This window comes from Canis lupus, chromosome 13, assembly GCF_048164855.1.
Source record: "Canis lupus baileyi chromosome 13, mCanLup2.hap1, whole genome shotgun sequence".
Taxonomy (NCBI): Eukaryota; Metazoa; Chordata; class Mammalia; order Carnivora; family Canidae; genus Canis; species Canis lupus.
The window spans coordinates 30467175-30488534 of record NC_132850.1 but is presented as its reverse complement, the minus strand read 5'-3'; the positions used below and the strand labels follow the sequence as shown (position 1 = coordinate 30488534).

The 21360-nt window shown below is 36.8% G+C and overlaps 3 protein-coding genes across 23 annotated transcripts in view; 2 read left to right on the top strand and 1 right to left on the bottom strand.

Annotated features, from left to right (window-relative positions):
- CEP290 (centrosomal protein 290) overlaps window positions 1-5547 on the top strand; it is an 87016-nt gene extending 81469 nt beyond the window's left edge. For all 3 annotated transcript variants that reach the window (XM_072772989.1, XM_072772988.1, XM_072772990.1), the window contains 3 exons: window positions 486-580; window positions 3723-3802; window positions 4780-5547. In XM_072772989.1, coding sequence (XP_072629090.1) covers window positions 486-580; window positions 3723-3802; window positions 4780-5010 — 406 coding nt within the window. In that variant the 3' untranslated portion in view covers window positions 5011-5547. The remainder of the gene's footprint in view (window positions 1-485; window positions 581-3722; window positions 3803-4779) is intronic.
- The window catches only part of RLIG1 (RNA 5'-phosphate and 3'-OH ligase 1), a 75219-nt gene extending 58141 nt beyond the window's left edge, over window positions 1-17078 (bottom strand). For 2 of the 6 annotated variants that reach the window (XM_072773013.1, XM_072773014.1), the window contains exons 1-7: window positions 16860-17077; window positions 13593-13710; window positions 10912-11007; window positions 9717-9833; window positions 8254-8451; window positions 7049-7218; window positions 5788-5876 (exon numbers count right to left, since the gene is read on the bottom strand). In XM_072773013.1, the coding sequence (XP_072629114.1) occupies window positions 5788-5876; window positions 7049-7218; window positions 8254-8451; window positions 9717-9833; window positions 10912-11007; window positions 13593-13710; window positions 16860-16949 (878 nt within the window). In that variant the 5' untranslated portion in view covers window positions 16950-17077. Of the gene's footprint in view, window positions 1-199; window positions 502-4001; window positions 5877-7048; window positions 7219-8253; window positions 8452-9716; window positions 9834-10911; window positions 11008-13592; window positions 13711-16859 lie in introns of those variants that run through there. The other 4 variants (XR_012005769.1, XM_072773011.1, XM_072773012.1 and 1 more) reach the window with 4 other exon arrangements.
- The window catches only part of C13H12orf50 (chromosome 13 C12orf50 homolog), a 42218-nt gene continuing 37852 nt past the window's right edge, over window positions 16995-21360 (top strand). For 2 of the 14 annotated variants that reach the window (XR_012005767.1, XM_072773001.1), the window contains exon 1: window positions 20678-20850. Coding sequence is in view for 7 of the 14 variants with exons in the window: in XM_072773001.1 (XP_072629102.1) it covers window positions 20797-20850 (54 nt within the window). In the remaining 7 variants the exon portion in view is untranslated. Of the gene's footprint in view, window positions 17163-17210; window positions 17347-17686; window positions 17816-18216; window positions 19182-19301; window positions 19438-19995; window positions 20137-20476; window positions 20586-20663; window positions 20851-21360 lie in introns of those variants that run through there. The other 12 variants (XM_072773005.1, XM_072773004.1, XM_072773006.1 and 9 more) reach the window with 12 other exon arrangements.

The following is a 21360-nucleotide window of genomic DNA, read 5'->3' as shown; positions in this document are numbered from 1 at the left end:
TGCTGTCTAACAAGTTTATCAGTCTTATTTCATCCTTCTGATGCCAGTTACTCTTACATAATAGATACTGAAAAAAGGGTAAACCAGATCCTAATATAAGTGCCAAGCTTCCAATTTAAACTTTCTTAATAGTACAAAATGTGTTAGATCTTAGTTTTCCAGAGGCAAATATTAATGAGAGAGAAAAAAAATTACTTACTTACAGGGTTCTGTGTGGAATACTCTCATGAGATTCTTCCAAAAGGAAAACTTAACAATGACATCAGGTCAGACTTTTAAGAATCATGAAGAATTTTCATTCAGTGATCTCAGTTTGAGAAGGTAGCATTGCAAGTCAGAGTAAATGAAGAACTCTTTACCTTTATGAATTATTAGCAAGTTCTCAGCAATTTACATCACATAGTTCAAAAGAAATACCCATGTATTTCATAAATCAATGACTGGTTTTTGTGGTTTTGGTTGAACTCATAATCATTGTGTTCTAGATTAGCTAAAAGTCAGCTGGAAAAAGAAAAGGCGGAATTAATCCATCAGTTAGAAGTTAACAAAGACCAAAGCGGAGCTGAAAGCGCTGTATCTGGTAAAGTGTTTTATAACATACTTATAGCATGTTAGCTAACCCAAGTTTTTGGATTAGGGCTTGCCTTTTTTATTTATTCAGATTTCTGATGACTGTCTTCCTATGAAATCAAATCCGATAGGTTTTCAGAGTTCTTTCCTTCATGTAAGAATAATGTTCCCATTGAGTCCTCTGAGTTCTTTATAGTATTGACTAGCAGATACTCCATGTTTTTCTCTTTATGTTCCATCTAAGTGTTACATTTAATCATGATAAAGTGCTAAGCACTGAATATGAAGTTTGTGGCTTCCAGTTTCTAAGTATATATAGGCCCTTTTAAGCCCTCTGAACATTATCTTCTAAATGTTATTGTCCTCTTATTTTTAAGATTTTGTTTATTTATTTGAAAGAGAGAGTAGGAGCTGGGGGGAAAGGCAGAGAGAAAGGGAGGAGCAGACTCCCCGCTGAGCACGGAGCCCCATGCAATGCAGGGCTCAGTTCCAGGACCCTGAGATCATGACCTGAGCTGAAGTCAGATGCTTAACCTACTGAACCACGGAGGCACCCCATCCTCTCATTATTAACTTAAAAACTACATATAGTGAACACTGTCTGCATTCTCTTTCCCTTTTACAAATTAAAACATTAAAGTCTAGGCTTCTACATGCTTCCAATTCACAAGTGATTAATCATTGCATTGCTATGTGCGTATGTATCCATGTGTATATGTCGTGTATACATGTATATGCAATTAACAGTTGATCCTCAATACTTTCAGATTCTGTATTTGTGAATTCAGCTACTCACTAAAATTTACTTCTAACCCCCAAACTAGTATTCCTAGTGCTTTTGCAGATACAGTAGTGAAATTTTAAGTTCTGACCCACCTTTTTCCAGATGAGATCCAGTAAGATGAGACTCTACCTTATTTCAGCTCTCATACAAATGACCAGAGGATGGAGACAGTACAGGGCAGGGCATCAAAGGGCAAGAAGCTCTGGTTCTAGGGCCAGTTGGTCTGGGTTTAAATCCCAACTCTGACATTTACGAGGGGTGCAGCCTCAGGCGAGTCACTTGACTCTTCTGAACTTTGTTTTCTTTTTTGTAAAACAAAGAAAATAGAATCTACCCAGGATGAGTTGTTTCCAGGATTATAATTATACTTTATGTAAAATATGAGTATGTATATGTGTACATTTTTTCCCTAAGAGTTATGAATGGTTCAATATTCACAAACCCGTGGTTGACTTTTGAGAACATCAATGTTAACAAGAACCATTTATTATGTATATTTAATAGTGTGATGGGGAAATGGCAAATTCTATTCCAAAGGTTTATATCAATTTATACCCGAACAGTCTGACTATTTCATACACCTTTTTCGGTATCCTACCACATATTCTTGTTACTACTTTGTTTTAAGGCTATCATGTACGAGTTTACCAGACACTATGCTAAGTGCTTTTACAAGCATTTTATAATTTAACTCTTAAGATGCTGTTTGGTGGGTACCGTTGTCTCCGTTTTACCTAGGATTGTCACCTTAAAGTTAAGCAACGAGGTCACAACAGCTAGGCATTGACAGGCAGGATGAAACCTAAATCTATGGAACTCCAAAGCCCCTCACCATTCCCTGTTTTTGACCATGCAAACTGCCTTATCTACCTTTTGGTAACTAGAACAGTCATGTAAATCTCTCTCAACAGTATCTCTTTTAGTAGCCAGCTTAGGGTACCAGACTAGCACACCCCCAAAGACCTTCTGATGCTATGACGTTTGGCAAGGTCTCTCTAAACCTAAGTTTCCTGAGAGGGAATTTCAGAACCTTATATTCCTCATCTATTTACAGGACACAAGGATACCTAACATATTTCAAAGATTGCTAAGGTTCAAAATCAAACGGAAATGGTCTTGGCAATTCTAAAGCACTATTTAAATACAAAGTATCAACAAGACTGTACAGTAGAATATTGAAAAAGCTGTTTGAAATAGTCAAAGGTTGCTCAGGTATAAATTGGAATAATTCTTTGGTATGGAATTTGCCATTTCAATCATGCAATCCAATACCTTAAGCAAACTCCAGAAAGTGCTGTACGTAGTAATTACTTTTACTGCACTACTTTTACTTTTACGTTAGTAAGCTGTGTAACGTATAGCACCCCTTTAAGACAATCAACTCAATACAGCATTCCGGTGATTAAGAACTGACTTTATAAAAAATAGCGAGTACTTTCTACAAAGGTGAGAGAAGTTTTGAAAAGTATCATTTTGCTCTGCTTTCCAAAGGAAGATGAGTTCTGTTGACTATTCCCAAAGAAAAGGATGAGGAAAATATTTCTTGTCTCCAGCTCATAATTAGGGGACCATTCCAAGGGAACTGTAATAGAGTACCAACCTTCCTGTCTCATTCATGAAAATGTGTCTTGCTGACCATTAATTTCTCAAAGTTTAGCATTACTTTTAAAATTTTACACTTCAGTGGCTGCAAAATGACATGACATACTAGATGTTATGTTTAATTTAAAGAAAATGTTTCTAGCAAAGATGACAATGAAATAAAACGTTCCATTTGTCCACTGATTCTCATTATAAATTTAGAGATGTTAACTCCAGGTGAGGGGAGTGGTTAAGGATCCAAGAAATTAAGGCTCTTGTACTGTACTTAACATTTTCCGACCATAGCATTAGGATTTATTTCTCTTTGTTTTATCCATCCTGACTGGCATATTTTTCGTGTAGTAATTACACAGTAAATGTGGACTAACTTCATGGAATAGTCAATACTGCTGGGTACCAGGAGCATTTGGCCAGCTGTGGCTGTAGACCCTTACCTAACAGTCTACTTATTTTGTTGTCCTTTTAGTACCTAACAATTTTTCCTGGCTCAGATCAGAATTTTTCTCTGGAAAATAATTTCTTCTAGGTTAGAAAAATTACCCTGATTCTACCCATCTAATACCCAGCAGATGGTTTTTCTCTTGGTCTGCTATGGAATTACAATACTGTAAAAGGTAGCATTACAGTATTCACAGCCTGGAAAGTTTTTCAGCCATAAAATGCCCTATTTTCTAGGCCGTGGTTTAGTTTTCTATTTATTCTCTAAAAGAAATCCTTTGTCAGAGTGGGGAAAAATGGAATCTGACTTTTAAAACTTTTTTGGCAGATCCTGATCAACTAAAGGAAAAAGTAAAAGATTTAGAGACACAGCTCAAAACCTCAGATTTAGAAAAGCAGCATTTGAAGGTAATTTTATCTAACTATATTATGTTTTGTGAAAACCGCTGTTAAAAACAACTTTTATGACTATCTTTAAGTATATATCCTAAAAATTACTGGGGTTATGTGATACACTTATGTTTGACCTTGATATTGCAGAGTTCATTATAGTCACCTGTGTTAAAAATACTAAACGAGAGCTACAAAAAAACTGAGATAAAACAAATAGGATTAAAGAGAAATTTATTTTTTAATTCTCACAAGCATAGCTCATTATTTTACTCTTAAGTTTTGGGCCACATTGGGAACAGTGTCTTTTATTTCCTTTTGAAATTCTTTTCAGGAAGAGCTCCTTTTTTATTAAAGAAAAATATTTGCCATGCTTTATCTCTTAAAGAATCTATAAACAGAACAAAACAGCATAAACTAAAGAATTAACTAGTGATCACTAGCTATTCTGAAGTTCATATTCTCTCTTTACACATTTCTCTTAGTCAGGTAGAGGTCCCAGAGTTTCCCAAATTCTAAATATATTTATAAGTTAAATGTTATTCATTAAAAAAAAATAGGTATTTGTAAAGAAAATATAAATGAAGCCTAAACCAAAGACTCTTAACCAAAATAACTTGTGTTGTGAACAGCCAAGTCTTTCTGATTGCCCCAATGAGAGTATCTAATATACTTTTAGAGAAAGCTTAAATGTTGCCACCACTAGTTTACACCCCCCCCACATGCACACACACTAATTTAAGAAATAAGTTTTAGTCAAAAACTAGGGCATAATTTACAGAATAGATAATTTGATTTGCCAGCTAACAAGTTACTTATGCTGTACAGTGAAACCTTATTAATAGAATTCTAAGAAAATACTTCTGCCTGTATAGCATATATCTGATTATTCAGGTTACTTTGGATTTTATGTTTATATTTAAGTTTCTTTAATTTAAATCTAAAGAATGTATTATATTCCTACATACCTTTCAAAAATATCATGTTTCTATTAGGAGGAAATAAAAAAGCTGAAAAAAGAACTGGAAAACTTTGATCCTTCATTTTTTGAAGAAATTGAAGATCTGAAGTATAATTATAAAGAAGAAGTGAAAAAGAATATTCTCTTAGAAGAGAAGTTAAGAAAACTTTCTGAACAATGTGGAGTTGAATTAACTAGTCCTATTGCTGCTTCTGAACAGTTTGAAGATGAAGGAGAAAGTCCTCCTAATCTCCCCATTTATTAAGGACTACCTATAACTACAGTTTTATTGAACTATTTATTAACTTTATAAGTTAAAACTCCATCTGGAAATCAAGCAGGTCTCTGACCTACATGATTTCTTTCTTCATACCTGTACCTTTATTAAATTGAAGTCTTAGTAAATAAAATTATATAAAATTTTAAACATACTAGAAAAGTATATTTTTAAGACTTTTAGAGTAAGTTATGACTATCAAATGAGCTATGATGAATTTCTGTATATATTCATGTTTAAGTTTTTTAAAGAGTATAGGGTGATTTTAATTTTAACATTTAAAATTGGGGTTTTATACATACTTATTTATATGTGTGTTAAGAATCTAGTTTTATATATATTTACATGTATATAAACATGTTATGAGGTTATAGCCATATGTTAAGTATTAATGATCCAGAATTGTTGGTTTAGTTGCAGTCTTTAACTTTGTACCAGGCAGGGGAGCTTACCATTACATTTTTTAAGTCTTGTGGTTAAAATTCATTTGCTAGTTCTGAATAAAATTCTGAATAAAATTTGCAACTGGGAAATTCGTTTCTTCAAATGCTAGACGACATATTGCTCTCTTCAACACAGAATTCTGAGATGTTTTTACCTTCCACATATAGCAGAATATTCAAGATTCCAATATAATAAAGCTGATTTTTAACTGGATTTCTAGTTTATACATCAAGTATTATATCTTTGAGTCTACCAAATTTCTGATTATCTATTTTTGAAAAAAGATTAAACAAACATTTAGTATCAAAGGCATGGTCATACTTGTTCAGATTCATGTTGATAACAACTGGTTTTGAATTCATGTAAGTATCTGGAATTGGCCAGCATAAACCAAGATGATGGCGATGAACCTGAAAAGAGCAAAAAAGGGTATTAGCCTCAGACTTTATTATTTTCATTCACTTACAAATAATTATTTTGAATGCCTACCATCTGCCAAGCACTATTCAAGGCTCTACCTTTTCTTACCCTTTTTTTTTTCATAGCTGTTCTCCTTCTGACATATTACATGTTTACTTGTTATTGTCTATCTTCCCCATTAGAATGTAAGCTTCATGAAGGCAGACATTGTTTTTGTTGACTCTGTATTTCCAGTACCTGGAAACATGCCAGGATCATAATTAGGGGCTCCATAAGAATGTAATGAATGGAGTCTGTTGCTGAGTACGAAGCTAGCCAATTGAAAAACATGGGTGGGGAGGCATTCTAAGTATCATGTGATAGAATGGTGCTTTTTGCTTTGATTGCAATTACTTAAGTGTGGTTAGAGCATATACAATAGTGTGTGTATATTTGGCAGAAAGTGAAGCATGGGTCAGATCCTGAATGTCAGGAAGCTGTTTTATGCAACAAAGTAACATTTTCACTTACTGTGGAGAATGGACAGACAAGGATAAGACTGAAAGATAACACTTAAAGAGGGTGATAAACTAAATCAAGTATGAATCTCTCAGCTTCAATTAAAATGAAAACTGCCAAATGGTTGGGGAGAAGTACAGATTCAATAGATCAGAATCTTAAAGAATTTTATGTATAAAGTAATGGAGAGAGGGGTTAAAAACCATCTGAGTTTTTTGAATTGTTGGGAATCAGGGTTGATAGGACTAGGTCCAGTTCCAAACATTATCAATTTCAGAAACCTGTGAGAAATTAAGTAGACAAGTCCAAGAGACAAAAAGGGCACAAAGTATAAAAATTCATTCTGTAAATATTAGCTGTTACCTTGGCACTTTACCTCAAATTCTATAATCAAGTAACTTTGGAAAATGCTGAGTTAAACCAAGTTGGTATAGATTATCTCAGCATTCAAGTGCAACATAAATTTCCAAGAAGGGAGTCTGTAATATGCAATTTTTCCAGATGTTTTCATCACTTTATTTCTGAAGCACATCTAGGAAAACCAATGCCCCAGAGAATGAAAACATCCTGGGAAACACTTCTTTATCATATAAAGAATGGTGGTCTCTGAGATGAGGAAATTAAATAAAACGACATAATTCCGCCAACTATTTTCTGCCATTACCTTGATTAAACAGCCGTCATTGCAATGCCATACTATTCCTTCAATTTTACCCTCTCTGCAACCTTCAAACCAGGATAATAGATCATTGTGCTTCAAGGTGGGTAGATTTCTTATCTGAAATGCCCCATGTGGTATAAGAAGATGTAATGGATGCTTCTTGCTTCCTAACCCTGAATGGTAAAAATTTCCGTTAGCCATACAAAGTTTCAAAAAGAATTGAGAAAATTTACTTCTTCAAATAAAAAAAGCCTTTTAAAACATTTAGCAATAAGTTTATCAAAAAGTTTAGTTGGATTGCTAGAAGAGAGAAATACGAGAGACCTCATTCAGAAGTGCCACCTTATCCCATTAAGTCTAAATTTTACCTTCATATAATCTATAAATATCAAGGGTCAGCAAACTATGACCCATGGGCCAAATCCAACCAGATGCCTGTTTTTGTAGTTTCAATGGAATGCAGCTATACCCATTCTCTTAGGTACTGTTTATGGCCTATTTCAGAGGAATGGCCTACAAAACCTAAATACTTACTGGACTTGTACAGAGAAAGTCTGCCAACCCCTGCTCTGTACCATTAGCCAAGTTCAAATATCATACAGTGTTTGGCAAACAGCCAATCTGTAGCTCAGATAACACATATAATTACTATCTTAACCTCCTTCTACCTGCCTATCAATCTGCTGCTAATCTCTATGTTGGATTTTGTTATTCCAGCTTTAATATCCTTGGGTCTGTCTTCAGCCCCCTGTCAACAATGTACTCCACAGTGCCCTCTGGACTTGAACTCAACTCATCATAGTACAGATTTTGATACTCGATATGCTATTCATGGGCAATTCTTTAATTTACTTAGTGGCTTATTAATGCTAAACTAATTACCTAGCCATGAAAAACACATGATTCTCATTCACCTCATTTCACCTAAATTTTAAAAAGCAAAAAAAAAGTTACACTTGAGTTTCATACATAGTTCTATGTTATTACAGGGGAGAATGGGAAGCTAAAATCAACTTTTTGGGTTAATAAAATGGTTAGAGTCATGCATAAATTTCACCATGGACATAAATAGAAATGGCTATAATTCTAGAAGGCTTGTTAACTCAAACTAGTCATTTCTTTACTGAATGTGTTTTAAGTTGAAGGCACAAAGTTCTCTTTATAAATGACAGTTACTGTTAATTGAATGGGAAAAAGGCTTTACTCACCATATGGGTTTCCATTAATATTTGTTCCTATAAGCTCTAGTGTTTGTTCTAGGAGATCTGAGAGAGGCACTGCACTAATTTCCAAAAGACCAGGATCATCAGGATGATGCTTCAGTACCAGGGCAATTTCAAATTCATAATTAACTACTGAGGAATGCCAGCAATACTGTTTGTTGTTTTTTTCCACTGGTACCCAACCTATCATGTGAAGAAAAAACTGTAATCACGTTGTTTTCACTGGATTGTGACTTGAAGCAATTTTTGTTATAAATTTTCCATGTTTTCTGGATGTTTATCACACACATATCATTTATTTAAATCAGTGGAAGTGTTTTAAGTTTAACTACTTTTTAAATCATAATCATTTTTTTTAACCGTAAGGTTATTTTTTATTCTGTTGAGGAATTAACCTCTTCATGGTTCACTACAGAGCACTCAGCATTCCTTTACTAGAAAATTCACCTTTTCAATAAGAATTGAACACCATTCTAAAACACAGCATTAAAACTTTTTTTTTCCTTAAGTCTTCTCTCTACTATCTCTCCAGTTTCAGGGACAATAGATCTATGCAGTAAGTGTTCTACAATTTATTGTATTACTGCAGTATTTGCTAAACGATGTATTAATTCCACGTGTACTGAATGTTATTGCTATTCCTCTCCTAACTCCTATTCCAGAATAGTCTCCCACATGTGGATGATTCTTTTATCAAACAAACAAAAACTAGGACACATATACCACTGTGATCTTTGGCCTTCAATACTCACTCAGAGAACTGTAATAACTTCTTTCCTGGTCCATTAGTCTCTAGGGAAACCCACCCCACTTTTATCATAATCCTGCTTCAAAAATTTAAATTTAGTTCTGCTGCACACCTGCTTAATAATCATCTTCAGGATGAATTTCAAACTCCTTTCAGTGGAATAAACCCTTTAAGACCTAAGCCCATTCCACATCTAGAGCCTCACCTTTCATAATGTCCTCCAAAGTCATACGCCCTAAACATTCCAGCCAGAGAAGTCACATAAAATTCCCATGACTCCATATCTCTCCTCTTTGTGGGAATTTGCCTAAGCTAACCTTCCCTCTTCCTTGCCAGCTAAGTTTCTGGTTCTTAAGCTTCAGTACAGATGTCCTCTCCCCTTAGAGCTTCCTCTACCAGAAGCTGACTAGAATTATTCCTCTTTTCTCTGACTATATCTTGCCTGTGTGTACTTTCCTTTTAGTTCTTAAATCATACTAATATTGGTGGATTTCCCCTAGTGTCTGAAAGATCACGGAGGTAGGATTCTAATCTTCACTTCTTTATTATTAGAGCCTAAGAGTACTCTGCATGTTATGGGTACTTGACATGCTGGCTGAACTGAACTTTAATCTGAGGTATCTTTCTACTCAGCACTTTTCAAAAATGTTCCCATTCCCAGAAAAACTACTTATGCATTTTAGAAAAGTTTTCATGATACCAGGAATGTGTCCGTTTTCATCAGGCATTGGATTCCCGTTTAATTGTTCTATTTCCTTCGCTGGTATCCAGCACTCTGGAACAGGTTTGAAGTCTTCCTCAACATTCCAAAAAAATTCTAAAAGAGTTAAATAATTTTATATATAGTGATATTTAAAAAAAATATAAGAATGAACAAATTAAAAGTGGGAACATGATATCATAATATAAGGTATTATATAATACCCAGAATATCAGGTATTATATAATTATTCTCCATTATCACCATGATGTGACTGCACTTCTCAGAGTACTAACACTTTAGATTTTCAATTTTAGGGGCGCCTGGGTGGCTCAGTAGGTTAAGCATCTGCCTTTAGCTCAGGTCATGATCCTGGGAACCTGGGATCAAGCCCCACATCAAGGTCTCTGCTTGGTGGGGAACATGCTTCTCCCTCTCTCTCTGCCTGCCACTCCCCTGCTTGTGTTCACTTACTCTGTCAAATACTTTTTAAAAAAATTTTTCAATTTTGAACCTACCACTATCTGTAAATACTGGACAGAAGTCTAAAGTAGCCAATGTTCCAGTATATACAGATTAATGATGAATTTTTAATGTACTATAAAGATGTATTAATGAATGAATGGATATACAAAGATTAATGTATCTGCTTATATAATATTTAGCCATTTTAATGTTTAATTAAAAATACTGATAATCCTTTGATATTTCTATGGCTGATTTATAAAAATACCTACTTGTCTCTTAGGCAACATATCCAAAACATGTTGCTCATTACAGTATATATGTAGTAATATGTAACTTTTTTAAGATTATATTTATTCATGAGAGACAGAGAGAAAGAGAACCAGGCTCCCTGCTGGGAGTCTGATGCAGGACTTGATCCCAGGACCCCGAGATCAAACCTGAGCCAAAGGCAGATGCTCAACCACTAAGCCACCCAGGTGCCCCAGTAATGTGTATGTTTTTATAATATCAACAATTTTTATGAGTCATAAAAATGTTAGGAAAACAAAATATTTTTCAAGAATATTATTTATGTACAAAGATACTCAATTACAATTTTCTTCTTTCCCCTCAGTACTTAAACTGTAAGAAGGATATGATGTATACAAATACTACCACTTAAGAAGCCAAAAATTGCAGGTTATTTAAATCATAAAAAACTGAAAAAAAAAGAAGAGGACCCACTAACCTTTTGAGTTTTGTTTTGAATGTAGAAAATTTTTAAATCTTTTCTCAGCTAATTTGTTAGGTTTTCTATCTAGCCGAGCCCAAAGATATGGCTGACCTAAAAAAAAAAAAAAAAAAAAAAAAAAGTCTAATAAAAGGGAAAAGAAAGTTTAAGAAGCAAACAATAAAACTTATCTTGAAAGACATTTCGCTAGAAAGGTTTTCAATATATAACAGGGTCATCTTCCCTAAAAGCAGCAACCCTACAAGACAAAGATAAATATGAATTCTAACAGACACATCTTACCCAGCAGTACCTTATGCTGTAAGACTTAAGTCTTTGGTTAAAGAATGAGGAGGATGAGGTAAAAAGTAAATATGTGACTTTTTCATAAGGACATTCACAGCCACATTTTATTGGCAATGAGCATTTGTGAGAAACCAAAGCTATCTCTATACTAAATGGAAACCTATCTGGATAACTGTATTCACATTTCTCCTGAAATATAAATGTGCTATGAGGGTTAGTTCCTAAAAATGTGGAATTAGCCTGAGTTTTTCTGCATGGCTCTGATCCCTGGTCAAGGCATGAAACAGTGATTATTAGTGATGATCCATTATCATGGATCCATGAAGTTTCAGGGCAATGTGCTGCACTCTTTATTGATAACAGCCAGACTAGTGAGTCTTATACCTGGTCTCAGTGAGACTCCTGGAGGGCTCTGCTGTTGAGGCTGGTTACTTAGCAGGAAGATGTCTCTGTGACCAGCAGAATATAAAAATCCCCAGCTGAGACTTCATTTTGGACTCTGTTTCCAAGGTGTTCCCTGCATACATCAGTGATTCCTGATTTGACAAAGTGTGTCCTGCCAGGACTTTGGGGGCTGGGAGGAGTGAAGAGGGGGAAGATGGGGTAACAAAAGGCGCTTTCACTTGGCCTCATCAACCCTTTGCTGCGATGTAGGTTTAATGCCGGTGCTAATACTGTTTATCCTATACCAGTGATCACCTCTGGATTTGCATTTGCAAGCACTGTCATTTTGGATCCTGTAAGTTTTTTTTTTTTAGCAATCCAGTCATGTTTATCTGCCACTATTATACATGATCAAACAAATGATGCATGTTTAAGTTTCTTAATATAATTATAAAACCCTGAAAAATCTTTTAGTTTCTTCAACTATATGAGATTTTAAAATAATTGATTATAGTTTGGTTCAGACATTCAGTATTCCTTATTAACTGTGCCAATAAATAATATGAAGAACCAGACTAAAATTATATGGTCATTTCTGGTTGACTGGACCTTCTGTTCTTTTTACTCGTAAATACAAAAATTCACTCATATCCATTAAAATGGCTACTGTCAAACAGAATTAGAAATGCTGATGAGGAGGTGGGGAAACTGGAACCCTTGTGCACTTTTGGTAGGCAGGGAATCATCAGCTGCTATGGAAAACAGTATGGCAGTTCCTCAAAAAATTAAAAATAGAATTATATGATCCAGCAATTCCACTTCTGAATATATACTACCAAAGAACTGAAAGCAGGGCCTCAAGGAGATATCTGTTCACCATATTTATGGCAGCATCATTTACAAGACCCAAAAGGCAGAAGTAGCCCAAGTGTACACTGATGGATGAATCACATAGACATGAAAGTATGTGGCATATACATAAAGTTATGTGGTGTGTACAAACAACGTGGCATATACACACCATGAACCGTTACTCCGCCTTCAAAATGAAGGGAATGAACATGAGGACACTCTGCTAAATGAAATAAGCTTGTCATAAAAAGACATATACTGTAGGATTCCACATAAAGGAGGTACCTATAGTAGCCAAAGCCACAGAGACAAAATAGAATGGTGGTTGTCAAGGGCTGGAGAAGGGGGAATGGTAATTTATTTAATGGGTATTGAGTTTCAATTTTGCAAGATGAAGAGTTCTGGAGATATATGGTGGTGACGTAGCACAACGATGAGCTATACACATAAAGATGGGTAAGATGGTAAATTATGTTACATGTATTTTAATCACAATTCAAAATGGAAAAAAAATGCATTTCAGAAAAGACTTCCTGATACCAGGAATATGTCTAATTTGCGTTTATTTAACTGTTCTGTTTCTCTTGCTGGAATTACGAGGTAAAAGGAAATCACAAAGATTATTTCTCTCTTTTTGATGCATTTTTTTCCTTTTCCTTAAGTGACAATTTCTATTTTAGTTTCTAGCTCTTAAAGTGCATAAATTGAAATAAAGTAGAGATATTGCCAATAGCAATAAAAACTAGGAGTCAGTACTGGAAACAGTGACATAAAAGCATATTTTAGGATCAAACATAGGTTGTGTTACCAGTTCAGCCATTCATTAATTATATGGTCTTGGACAAATTCTTTAAGTTCTCTGAGGCCCAGTTTCCTCATCTCTGAAATGGAGGCTTACTGTGCAAATTAGAGATGACATGTATAAAGCATTTCTCATACTGCCTGCCCTTAATAAGTAGTAAGTAAATGTTAATTACCTTCCTTTCCTCCCCCAAGAGAAAGATACAGTGATATAATAAATAAATATAACAACTGGGATTTTACATTTTGCTCCTACACTTAGGTTGCCAAGGGTTTATGAAGGGTAAATGCCCTACTTCAGATATATATAGTTCATAAAGTGATTAAATAATATTTGTAGTACAGTTTTATTTTACCTTTGTAGGTAGTAATATAACAACATGTTCCATCCACTTTTTCTGTTGGAATTGCACTGTATATATCTGCATCTAATGCCTTGTGACTTAGAGTTTCAGTTGCCAAAACTTTAAATGGCTTAAAAAAGAGAGAAAGAAAATTGGTTTAAGATAAACAGCCTCTATGCCTTCACATATACTCTCACTTGGAATATTCTTAATTTCACTGTTTCTAAGGTACAATCTCCTGCTTACCTTTCAAGAAAATCTAAAAATATTTCTTCTGTCAAGTTCTCATGAGTTTCCCCCTCCCTTCTTTGCTATCGTAGCAATACCCGTTTTCCCACACCGATCTGTAATTGTTCACGTTTCTTTACTGACCATGAGAGGACACCAGGAACCATGTGCTATGCAGCACTGTCTCCCGAGCACAGTGTGTTCAATTATTTACCTGGCACAGTACTTGCTAAATGCCTTCTAACCTTGAGACTAGGAAATATACAGGTAAGAAAAAAGTACCTGCCTTTGGTGGAACTTTCATGTTCATGAGCAACACAATAGTAACAAAATGCATAATACAATGTTAAGTATAATAAATAGTAAGGAGAAAAACAAATGGGGGCTCATTCAGCTTTAGCAGTAGTAAACTGCATAATTTACGGTTTTTCTACAGTCAGGAAGAGAAGCCAAGGCCATCATTCGATGGAGGAAGAGAGGGTTTCTAAAATTCCTACCAACTTTTTATCTGTGATATATTTTTATTTCTGAGAAAGACTCAGGCTACTGTTTTATAGTGTAAATTATCTGAAGTAACATCTTAACGTGAAAAGCACTGCACAATGCTGGTGTGTACAGGTTTAAGACTAATAAATGGAAGTACTATTTCTGAGTCAGGTAGACTTAGGAAATCAGCACCATTCGGTTACTGATTCAGTATTTTCAAGATAAAATAATGACTGGGGATTTAACACCTACTTCTGCAATTAGTATCAGAGGATATGTTTAACCTGTGGTAAAGCAGCGTCCTGCGGTAGAGCAGCGAAGGTCTCATGTCGGTGTGCATTCAAATTTATCAAAGATCCTAGGGAGATTACTCTGCCCATGGAGCTCTTGATGAGCTCCAAACATTCCTTCTAGAAGAATCAACTTTCTACCACTTTGCTATCAACAGGCTCAAAAGACAATATAAGATACCAAAGGGTACACGGACCTCTTCTCATTAAAGACTTTAAACTACGACTGGATAAACAAGGTACCCATGTTTAAAAAGTAACAGCAAGTATAAACTGAATGGTCTTCCAATTTCCAGACAGAGGAGATCACTGAGATAATTAAGATGATCAAAGATTTCATAGAGAAAGTCTGATTTGAAAAAATTAAAAATTCCGGAAGTAATCCAGGCAGAGTGCACAGCATAAGCAAAAATAAAGACAGGACTGTGCCCAGTATGTTCACAGGATGAAGCAGACTTTGTTCAAACAGGACAGAACTTCACTTTAAATAGGCAAATGGTCGCCAACACACATATCTTCTGCTGCACTGAGCCCAGGCAACTCATGGTGCATCCAAGAGGTACCTCAAGAGTAGACTGGGCCTGATTAGTGGGAAGCCTTGAATTATGGTTAATGATTTGAATATTATGCTATAAATAATACTGTCAGTAAATCTGTACTGTAGAGGGGGAAAACAGGTGCTTATTTTTCCTGGTGGAAGGTGCTTTTACAAACTACCCACTCCCAGCCCAACATACAAAGTTGAGAATCACAGCTAGAGTGAATCACTATTTGGGATGTCAATATTTAGGTTTGTTATGGCTAAAAATAAATAAGTAAATAAAAGCTTGGCAACTACTGCTACAGTTAGTAGTAACTGTGGGGTTTTGACCAGGAAAGAACATGATGATGATCATTCTGGGTGGTAGGCAAGAATAGCCAGGCAGTGCACAAGCAGCACGTAAACTATTAAGAACTAGCAGTGGCACTAGAAATGTTATGTTGTAAAGTAAAAAGTATCCATCCAGGTAAGGGGCACCTGGCTGCCTTCTTCAGTTGGTTGAGAGAGCCACTCTTGGTTTTGGCTCAGGCCATGACCTCATGGGTTGTGGGAAAGAGCCCGAGGACCAGTTTCTGTGCTCAGTGAGGAGTCTGAGGCCTCTCTCCCTCTGCCTGGACCATGTCTGCATGTTCTGTCTCTAAAATAAATAAATAAACCTTAGAAAAACAAAAACAGTAAAAAGTGTCAAGGTGAATGGAAAATTGGCATGAAAGGACTCCGAGGTTCATTCTTTAATTCAACAAATATTTCTCCAGATTAGGTCCTAGAAAGTGGGACTAGAAATACCAGGGCAATCTCCACCTTATAGGTCTTTTAGTCTAGAAAACAAGAACGCCAATGCAAACGATGTAAGGAGGCGTGTGTGTGTGTGTGTGTGTGTGTGTGTGTGTAGGCCTATGATGAATGCACAGGATGCAAATGCACATGATGAATTTTGCATCAAGAGTTGGGAGCATGGGCAGCCTGGGTGGCTCAGCGGTTTAATGCCCTTGGACCCAGGGCATGATCCTGGAGACCAGGGGTCGAGTCCCACGTCGGGCTCCCTGCATGGAGCCTGCTTCTCCCTCTGCCTGTGTCTCTGCCTCTCTCTCTCTCATGAATAAATAAATAAAATCTTAAAAAAAAAAAAAAAACCACACCCAAAACCTATCAAGGGATTCTATCAAAGACTTTGCTACACATGAAAGAATCACCTTGATACAGGTCAATCATTCACCAGTAAGGTGATTTACTGAGGTCCCTCTGTGACAAACACCCGGTGGGAGAGACCTGAGCATCCAGGGACAGGACGGCAAAGTGAGAAGCCAGCAGGCCACTGCTAGTAACAACACCTGAGGTCTCACCTTAGGGACCCAGTTAGGCTAGCTGGTCAAACTGCCACCGGTTCCCTGTTTAGAACCGTTAAGGCGAGGAGTCTTCTAAAATCTCCACGCTCTTGGAAAGCAGTAAAGTTTGGGCTGCGGCGATTAGGTGAATAGTTAGGGAAGGGGTTTTCCTCCCCCAAAAAAGGTGGTAGGTAAAAAAAAAAAAAAAAAAAAAAAGGCATATCTATCAACGTTAAGATGTGCGTGTTCGATTGCCATGCGATGCTGAGTGCGAGTCGTCTTATCAGAAAAAGCTCCCTCGGAGATGCCCCGGCTTGCAGCTGGGGAGCCCGGACCTCCCCGCCTGCAGGGCGCTCCCCGAGCCCCGACGCGCCTGCGCAGCCGCGGCGCCGCCCGCGCCCCTCCGTACCTGCTGCTCCCTCTTACCGGAGGGCTCCTCCTTCACCTCCGTCACAAACACGCACGGCATTTTCCGCTGCACGGAACCCAGGCGCCTCATGGCGGGCTCCGCCAGCCGGGCCTCGAGGCACAGCGCGCCTCCACACGGCGCCCCGGCCAGGAAAGCGTCCCCGACAGCCGGACGCGCCGCCCCACCCCGCCACCGCGTCCCCCCGCCGCCAAGCAGGGAGGGCGGGGACGCATGCGCGGAAGCGGCCCCCTCACTGACTGACTGACCGCGGCGCCTTCTGGGAGTTGTAGTGCGGGGGCCGAGGTACCGCCCCCGCCCACCCCCCCCTTCCCCAAACCGCGTGTGCGCACTCTCGCGAGCTTTGGTCCGGGGTGTGATGACCCTGAACCCAGAGGTCGGTTGCTGGGTTGTGTGCGTGTGTGCTTGATTAACCACAATGGGAAACCGATGCTGTATATCCTGCAAATCACAGAATATCAAGTTTTAAGTAATGAATTCTTTCAGATGGCGGTTTCACACTACTCTGGAGAAAGTCAATTGCCTGTTCTCTGTAATAAATTCCTGTGGACGTTTAGAAATGTTCAGAGACACCCCCCCCCTCCACCCCCCACCCCAAGGCCTGATGGAAACGGGTTTCCCGGGTGCAAGCAGAGCTGTAGATGAGACTCCGGGCACCCCGTCCTCACACACGCACTAACACCCTTCTCATGACCCCTCATCGTGCTGCATAATATGGTCGAAGTTTTCCTGATGCTCTTTACTGAGTGCAAAAGTTAGCCTCAGTCCCATCCCAAACCGGATTTCAATCTCGATTTTTTTTTCCATAGGAATCTCTTTTGTCTTAACTATGAGCTCCCCCAGAGTCCAGATGGCTTGAGTTGTTGGGAGTCCGATCAACTGCAGAGCTAGTCCATCAACAGCTTTGTTGGACTCCTTGCTCCCACGAATATTGGAGGGTAAGTGATAAGAGAGCCAATGAATGAATAAAATATGCAATATTTAGTGGCAGTAGCCTTTCCCTCTCACTGAGGCTAGTAGCCTCCAGCAGGGGAGTTCTGAGCACTGCCATTTTCACCTGCTTCCACAAGACCCAGGTCTCATTTCCGTAACTGTCTTATCTGTAAGTTCCCATAGAGTCCAGCATTGTCCTGACTTCATCCTTGGAAAAGACATCTATATAGAAAAGGGCTCCCAAAGAATATCCCTTAAAAAAGTGCTGTTTTTTTTTTTTATTGCTGGATCCAGACAGGAGAAAGAAGAGATTTGCCATTTCATTTACTTTCTGTTCTGCTGTATTTTTCTCCTAGGAAAGCACAAAAAGTCCAAATATATATTTATATATTAAAGAGGGACGGGGGACTAGAACACCTGATGCTGGCGCTGTGAACTACTGGGACGAGACACTTAGCGTTTTGTAGTCAAGCACCAGTGATTTTCTGTTCCTCCAGAGGAATCCCAAAAAGCAGCTTGTTTCACGGGTCTCAAGGGAACGACAATTAAATAACCCTCACAACTATCAACTGTCATTTCCCAAACTGCCACAGAATCTTCTAGGTCCAACATTCTGTCATTTCTGAGACGGGATCATCTTTTAAAACATTCTACTTGCTGTTTGAACAGTAGTAGCAAGGCTAACCATTCCTCAGGAAGCACTCTATTTCCAGGGCTTTGATTTCATCAGTGCCTAGAGCAAAGCCTTTGGCTGAGACAAGGGAATCCAAGGCAGGGGAGAGCCTCAGGTCCAACTCACAATTACAAATGGGGCTCCTATTCTAATGGGTAGCAGCCCACAGCTTTGCCTGATTCTTGTAAACCTGAAGAGCCAGCAAGGAGATACTACTGACCCTGTACTTAAAGTGGTGTACTTGGATCACAAATTGGAAGACTTTCTTCTCTGACTGATGTGTTTGAATCAAAGATGAAAAACACTCAGTGTGAGTCTACCTTGGCCAACACAAAATACTTAGAGAATTCTCAGGCCTACTCCCAGCTGTGGAGGCACCTTTCCCATCCTTCTTTACAGGGAGTAAAAAATCCTCCTGAGTATGGTGATAGCATTTCCTGAAAGACTAGAATGAATTTTACAGCAGGAAAGACGTGACTAAGAGAAGGGAGAGGGAAGGAAAGAAAATAGAGTTTTGTTTAAAAAAGAAAAAAAGGAAGAAGAAATTAAGGCTCCAGGCATTCTAAAGACTGACAAAATGTAAGGATCTATTTACTGTGTTTTGCAATGACAAAAAAAAAAAAAAATATCTCCATTTTGGTTTGACCTGTTTTTGCTGCATCTAATGGAATGTAATTGTTCCCAACATACTCCAAAAGGTAAAAACATTTTTTTCATCCTTTCCCCTATGTAAAAATAGGTATTCTCACAGTGGCTTTAATCATGATGTTACACCTAATCATGTAATAATGGTGTTTGGTAACAGTATTTAGAAATAATCCATGCAGCCAAAAGCTCACAGGCAGAGAAAGGGTTTATCTGAAAGCAAAGACCACTTAAAGATATTTCCTAGAGGTGTTTTTCTCAGTAACCTATGTGCTTAAAATGAGTACATTGTTGTTCTAGAGTTAGAAGGTAGGACAAAACAGAAGGCAAGATATTAAGTTTTTAAAAAATAATATATATCTTTGCTAACATTTCCAAGGGTTTAGCCAAATCTTTATTTTCTACTTCTTCACTTTCTTTTAATATTGCCTATTTCTTTTTTTTTTTTTCTCTTATTTACCATTACAGGCAAACAACTCTTTTTCTAAGCTTTACTTCCTTATTTTATTTCCTGGATTTCTACCTTAAAGTATTTGAAAAGTTCATACCAATTAGTCTGTTTTACTTAACTAAAGTGAGAATCCCTATGCCTTTATCTTCTTAATTTCCAATTCAAAGTACATTGCATTTTAAAAATACATTTTGATCTGCTGTAATATGTCATATCTATGGCTTCTTCTTAAGTCACCTCCTATGAATAATTTTATTGATTTCTGCTAGGTTTTAGTTCTTTTATTAAAGATACTAAGATGAAGAAAGACTTCAGTAACTACTGATTGAAATGTCTCTTCTGGGAATCAGAGTACTTCACTTTGTCTTCAACAAAGTCTCAAAATTTATAGACACTCTGGAATCTTTCTGCTATAGGAAGAAGCTATTCCTCCTTTTATGATGGATGAAAAATGAATGGAATATAGCTACAAGATGAATAAATAGTCCAGTTATTTTCGGGTACCTATTAAAATGACACAATCTGAATGATTTTTTCCCCCAATTCAATGGATAGCAGTGAGTACATATTTAAATAATTTTACTTATTATCTTGGGAGTATAAATAGTATATCTACTTATTAGAAAATTTTAGTTTTGTTTCCAAACCATGTATAGAAATGAGAGTTTAGAAAACAGTTATTAACTTGTGAAATACTTAATACTTTTAACTATGAAATTATGAACTAGCTTATGACCCAGAGTCAATCGGAACATTAAAAGATAAAAAAAAAAAGAACATTAAAAGATAAAATATTTTATTTTTACTAGTCTATTTGGTTAATATACTTGAATTGAGGAAGAGAAATACTATACAGAATTTACTAGGGTAGGCTAGCCTACAGTTACGTGTGAGGTCATTTATGATGAGCAAACAATGGATTAGGTAACAATGAGGAAAATTCTGGAAGTTTGAGTTTGTGTGCTTACTAGCAACCACTTTCAACATTTCTGCAAAGCTAGAGAAGGTATCTTGTAATTTAAATTTCTTTAAGAATTATCTATTGTGTAATATACTGTCAACAGGAGGTCAGTTTTAAAGGAATACTACTGATAGCCTGAAAGACTGTGGAAAAGAAATTCTTTTTCCCCCTTACACACTGATAGTTCTTCTATTTGCATTCCTGCAATTCTTATATTAAAAAAAAAAACATTGGATTAGCAGCAAGAGAGTTGAAAATGGCAGAAGTTGGGAATGACTGCTATTTCTTTTTTAATTCCACATGCATAAAGGTAAATATTGTACAATTTATGGTACTTCACATGCTTAAGCTTTTTAGTAGAATGAAGGAAGATATGGCAATAATTTGTATTGCTGAGTCAAAATTTACTATTTTCCTGCAAAATACTTTACATATTTAGAATCTGAAGTAAAGGCTTATCATGTATTTTTGACATATTGAATCTCTGAGGAAATTAAAATTATGATTTGTTTGAAACTACATATATGTTCCAGTTAATGGATTTTTTTTATCTTTGTGTGGCACTTTTGCCTATATTATGGCTCCTTGAGTCATATTTTAATACTGAAACATATTGAAACATATATGATACATCATATTGTTATAGTTAATGTGATTCCAATCCTGTAGATTCAAAAAGTTAAATTCAGCTCACTATCAAGGTTTGGTTTAATAAATCTAATTGATTCCCTATTTGAAATTCATTAACCTGTTACTGAATTTTCCCCTGTCAAACAGTCTAACAGCAAATATTTGATAACATGGGAAAAGGAAAAGAAAT